The sequence below is a fragment of the Neophocaena asiaeorientalis genome, unplaced genomic scaffold, assembly GCF_003031525.2.
Source record: "Neophocaena asiaeorientalis asiaeorientalis breed wild unplaced genomic scaffold, Neophocaena_asiaeorientalis_V1.1 scaffold59, whole genome shotgun sequence".
NCBI classification, from domain to species: domain Eukaryota; kingdom Metazoa; phylum Chordata; class Mammalia; order Artiodactyla; family Phocoenidae; genus Neophocaena; species Neophocaena asiaeorientalis.
Window position 1 is genome coordinate 6,365,426 of NW_020174268.1, and position 6,000 is coordinate 6,371,425.

The 6,000-nt window shown below is 43.2% G+C and overlaps 1 protein-coding gene across 11 annotated transcripts in view; it reads right to left on the reverse strand.

The window, feature by feature from the left end:
• RCBTB1 (RCC1 and BTB domain containing protein 1) overlaps nucleotides 1-6,000 on the reverse strand; it is a 50,501-nt gene that overhangs the window by 14,547 nt on the left and 29,954 nt on the right. For all 11 annotated transcript variants that reach the window (XM_024755451.1, XM_024755458.1, XM_024755457.1 and 8 more), the window contains 3 exons: nucleotides 3,887-3,994; nucleotides 3,256-3,398; nucleotides 2,041-2,231 (listed from right to left, as the gene is read on the reverse strand). In XM_024755451.1, coding sequence (XP_024611219.1) covers nucleotides 2,041-2,231; nucleotides 3,256-3,398; nucleotides 3,887-3,994 — 442 coding nt within the window. The remainder of the gene's footprint in view (nucleotides 1-2,040; nucleotides 2,232-3,255; nucleotides 3,399-3,886; nucleotides 3,995-6,000) is intronic.

Here is a 6,000-nt window from a genome sequence, read left to right on the forward strand (position 1 = left end):
TCAGAAACTGAGAGGTCACAAACACTTCTGACTTTTGGCGGGTGCAAGAGAAAGAAGTCACCTGGGAGATATATTCAGGGACCATACTTTTTCCAAACTTAATAACAGAAAATATTAGGATGTTTGGTCTGAAAGGGATGTCTTTTCAGGACTAGGATTTTAAAATGCAAGAACCTGAGGGAACCCTTTTTTTTTTTTTTTTTTTTTCCCGATACGCGGGCCTCTCACTTTTGTGGCCTCTCCTGTTGCGGAGCACAGGCTCCAGACGCGCAGGCTCAGCGGCCATGGCTCACGGGCCCAGCCGCTCCGCAGCATGTGGGATCTTCCCGGACCGGGGCACGAACCCATGTCCCCTGCATCGGCAGGCAGACTCCCAACCACTGCGCCACCAGGGATAAGGAAAGCCTTTTATAAACAGGTCCAGGTTAAGCAGTATATGGGACTCTGAGATGTGTACAGGGTCTATACATAGGTGTGATTACGGCCAAAGAGTCCCATTCTATGAACTAAATTTTCTTTGATCACAATATTCACTGCAAAAAAAATACTGTATTATAAAGAACCTGAAAAAGTTCCATTTGTTTCACTTTAAGTTGAGCAGCAGTTTCACTTTTCCTAAACATACTCTTGCCCCATGACCATATAGACTGGTCACCTGATGACAGGACAGCTCCAGCTACCTGACACACCTGAGCATGACATGTTATTACAAGACCTTCAATATCAATTGCTGAGCAACCCAAACCCCATGTTGTCAACAGCTATATTAATTTTCAAGCACAGGGTATCATGACACTTATTTCCTCTGCATCACAAACAAAAGAATGATTTAGAAGAAATACATTAGCAAAAAGGTAGAAATAAACAAGAAATAAAAGAAAAAGAGATTAAAATCATGTTAATGGCTACACAGCTTGATTACATTTTAACATTTTCAATCAACAATGGACCCTTGAAGAAGACAATATTCAGAAAAGGGACAGATTATATAACCAAACATCAACCTGAATCCACTATCCTTTTTTTTTTTTTTAAGGCCGGGCCGTGCGGCATGTGGGATCTTAGTTCCCTGACCAAGGATCAAACCTGGGTCCCCTGCAGTGGAAGCTCAGAGTCTTAACCACTGGACAACCAGGGGAAGTCCCCCACTATCCTTTATAATACCTCTGTTTTGATCCCTTCCTCCCCAAAAAAGTATTTGAGATTCATTGAAAGAAAAATAGGGAAGGAAATTGGAATTAACAACTCCACAAAGTTAACAAAACCACAAGTTTTTCATTTTTTTTTAAAGTTCATTTTTGGTTCATGTTATATGAGATTATGTAATAAATTTAATATAACAGAAGCACTTAAGAACAGGTTCCTCAAATAATTTGTACATGAACGTTCATAACAGCACTATTCACAATAGCCAAAAGGTGGAAACCATCCAAATGTCCATCAACAAATAAATGGATAAACAAAATGTGGTCTACGTATACAACAGAATACCACTCAGCCATAAAAAGAAAAGAAGTACTGATACATACTACAACCTGGATGGGTCTCAAAAGCAGAGTAAAAGCCAGACATAAAAGGTTGTACATTGTATGATTCCACTTACATGAAACATCCAGAACAGGTAAATCCATAGAAACAAAAAGCAAATTGGTAGTTGCCAGTGGTTGGGGGAAAGAAAGAATGGGTGTTCTTTTAAGGTGATGAAAGTGTTTTAGAACTTGATATAAATGATGGTTGCACAACATGGTGAAGGTATTAAATGCCCCTGAATCGTACACGTTAAAAATGGTTAATTTTAGGTACGTGAATTTCACTTCAATTAAACTGAAAACACTGAAGGGGAGAAAATAATAAATCCATATAATATTCCATAACGTTTTAATAAATTGTATTATGCAAATCTAATTTGGGGAAAGGTATTAAAGCTAACGGAGGATAAAACATCTTGAACCTAAAAAAGCCCACAGCCAGCAAATGTGCAGGAACACCCGTCAGCTGATGACACCCTTCGCTGGGGGGAGCAGCCCTGAGCTTCCTTACCTATAGACAGGAGGCGCCAGGTGACGGCGGGCGTGGCGAAGCAGGCGAACACGTCGTCAGTGGAGGAGAAGTGGGTGAGGTGAGGCAGGGTCACCGACTGGCCCCGGCACTGGCCCCACATGTACACGTGCCCTCCCTGCGTCTTGGCTGCAGACGTGTGGGCAGAGTGGCAGGCCGCAATCTCTATTACCCTGGGAAGTTTTCAGAAAAATGCACGTCACTTCTTTTTCACAGAAGCCTAAGCGTGCCACACAAGGTAAATAAAAAGTGCGCGCTCAGAACACCTCAAAAAGCCCAAGATCCAGGGACTTTAGCTACCACATCATACTGACAAAAGCAAAAGACTAGAGCAAGAGTACTGTGTGTCTCCCTTCCTGGCTGCCCCACTTCTCACGCTAACCTCATTCTGAGTTAGGATGAATAATGCATACTGTTGAAGAAAACCTGGATAAAGGGAATAGAAACCAAAGTAAATGAGGGAAGTGGACCCTGGAAAAAAATGTCCTGACAGTTCTGGAGGCTTAGACAGTAGCAAAAAAATACTGTATTCAATATACCATTTCCTTACAAATACAACTTTATCTCTCACCCCCTACCAATGTTCAGAACACTCATTAAGCTGATAGGCACTGGTCCGGGGGTCATGGACTCTGAATGTCCCAATCCAAATGGACATCAAGCCAAACTTACTACATTCTCCGTATGCTTCTTAGGCAGGGTCCCAGAATCAGAAGTCAACATTCTAACACTTAGTGGGTAAGACCTCACAATATGGCTGAACAAACATTAAGCATCTATTCTAGTAACACACATTAAATCAAATCAATATTTAAACAGATAATGCCCTTTCAAGGGCAGATTTTATTTGTTTAAAAGTTGTTTTAGTTGGCTCAAAAAGAAGAGTTTATACTATGCTTTAAATTTCAACATGGTGACAGACCTTACTTTTCTTCCCTACTAAACAGGCAACAAGAAGCTGCAGGGATTATACCCAGATGCATTAATGCCTGCCTACCAATCTCAGGTGGTTATCTGAGAAAGCTGTGTAAGGATCACGTCAACTTCACGTTCATTCTGACTGGTACAACACTCCTTTGTTCAAAATGAGAATGTTAATAAACAGAAGAGCTACACAGCCAAAGACCACAGCTCCAGCACACACAGTCCCAAGTCCCAACGCACACACAATTCCGAGACATGGTACTGACAAGTTACCTTTCTTTCTCCACCATGATGTGTGCTGGGCTTAGCAGGTTATTTTTATTGCCAGTTCCCAGCTGCCCATATGTGTTAGCTCCCCAGGCATAGAGCAAGCCCTCATCAGTTAGTGCTAGAGTATGTGCATAGCCGCAGACAATCTGCAAGTAAATTTAAATGGTTACCATAAACAGAAAGGGCAGGGAAAACATCTACTTAAAGATTAGGGCCAGCTTCTGCAGAATGCCAATTCATCATCAGGTGTGGGCTGACATTCTCTGGAACATTAAAAAAGCATTAGAAAAGCCTATACCTGAGACTACTAGATATTTTTCCATTCCTTTTTTTTTTTTTTTTACTTATCAAGACCAGTGTGCCAGCACCATGGTCTTGCTTCCCATCATGGGAATTTAGGAAAGATATAATATTAAATGTGGAAGATGAAGGCCCAGGGTGCTCTTCAAAAAGACTTACTAATGAGTACATCTCTGGGAATTCCCTGGCGGTCCAGTGGTTAGGATCCCACACTTCCACTGCAGGAGGCATGGGTTCGATCCCTGGTCGGGGAACTAAGAGCCTGCAACTATTCCGCCAAGTCAGAGCAGGGAAGATAGATGGGGACGAGCACCTAAGGGTCCACCATACGTACCTGGTTCACACAAACACTGTGCAAAGCTGCCACTCTCACGGGGGTCAGCTGATTGCCGTTGTTTCCCAAGCCTAGCTGACCATTGCCGTTGTAGCCCCAGCCGTATACCTTAGACAGAGAGAGGGGGAGAACAGGCTTTTAAAACTGCTGGTAAGAGGGAAGAGCTAAAAATGTCATCCATCTAAACAAATCAGATACTTTTTTCACTTCCAACACTCATATTCCACTAAATGTGATCCTACAACTGATCTCCAAACAGAAGATGCTTTAGGGGTAGGGATGACAGAATCTAGCAGACTCCACAGCTTACTAGTTGGATAGCCTTGGGCAAGTCATGAACTCTTGTTTTAGGCATGAGGAAGCTGAGGCTCATTAACAATTACTAAGTACCTACTGTATCTCAGGACCTTGTGAAAGGTACTAGGAATAAGCCTTTGGAAACAGTTTAACAGGAGAGATGGACACATGCAAATTTTTTGCAGCCAGGCGGCAAGTGCTATAATAGAGAGATAATCAAGGCACTACAGGTAGAGAGGAGAAAGGATTTAGCCACAGAAGAAAGTTTAGGCAAGACTTTTCAGAAAGCAGAGGTCTGAGCAGGGCTGAAGGCACTTCAGGGGGAGGGCACAGAATGTGCTGGAGATAGCTGGGGTGGCGGCTGGGGAGAGAATAGAAAGAAAGGTAAGGGCCCAAAGGGCCAAAACACAAACCAAGGAAAGTGCAATGCATCTGTGCATCTTCCACTGAAATATTCCAAAACTGAGATCAATATGACTACATTTGTATTCTGGAAAGATCACGCTGGCGGCAACATGAAGGGTGACTGCGGCGTGTAAGACCAGAGGCAGGGAGACCTCGACATATAACCTCATCTCCCATCAGCAAACAGGTGAGCTCTGATGAGGGTCCAATGAAGGCGGTGACAGCGGCACCACAAGAGGGACCAGGAAAGAGGTTAAAGAAGGAGACATAAGGGAATGTGGCGATCCCTTAGACGCCCTAAGCAAGAGGGGGTCATCAGCTGAAAGCAGCAGAGCTGGGCATAGGTTTGACAGCGAGAGTTAAAGGTTTAGAATGACCAGCATGGGACATGGGTAAAGTACTGGTCAGGAACAGACAAAAGGCCTTGCTCAAATCAGAAACACGAGATATGGGTGGCAACACGCCCCATGGCAACACAGGGCAAACGGGCATCGGCGAGGGCCTTTCCAGTCAGGGTGACAGAGGGAAAAAGGGGACGTGGAGTTTAGGGTACAAACAAGAGATGGTTACAAGCACTTTCAATGCCAGAAGTCTAATAGGTTTGAACTTTCTGGGGAGAAATTTGGCAATAGCTATCAAAAATTCTAATGACATACTCCCTGACCCAGAAATCCTATTTCTGGGAAATTATTCTATAGACATACTTGCAAGAGTGTGCAAAGATATACACACTCACAAACAGTAACAAAGAAAAGCAGTGCAACAAAGTTTATAAACAACAATTGAAAGGCCCATCAGGAGAGCTCTGGATGCGGGTCATGTGCACAGGAAAACCAACACCCATACAAAGAAAACTAAGCAACTATTATAATGGAAGCAACTATCAATGGTCTGATAATAGATTCAGGTAAAACATACGTTGTTAAGCAGAAAAGCTGCAGACTGGCCGAAAAAAGCAGTAGGTATAACAATCCCATTGTTTAAAGAAGGTACTTATACTCAACCATACATAACTAACTATAGAGAAAAGTCCAAAAGGATATACATCAAACTATTAACAAAACTGAAGGAAAGGTATTCACTTTTTACTTTGTATGTTTCATTTGTTTTCCTTTGTTTCCTTTCCACATAATAATAATTTTAAAATTAAATTAATTTTTTAAAATAAAGAAGTGGAAAATACTGGAATGGAGGATGTTAGATGACTATCCCAAGGAATTCGGAAGCCCTCTGGTGTGATATCGGGGTTGATTCAAAAAGTGAGCTAGGGCTTCCCTGGTGGCGCAGTGGTTGGGAGTCCGCCTGCCGATGCAGGGGACACGGGTGCGTGCCCCGGTCCGGGAAGATCCCGCATGCCGCGGAGCGGCTGGGCCCGTGAGCCATGGCCGCTGAGCCTGCGCGTCCGGAGCCTG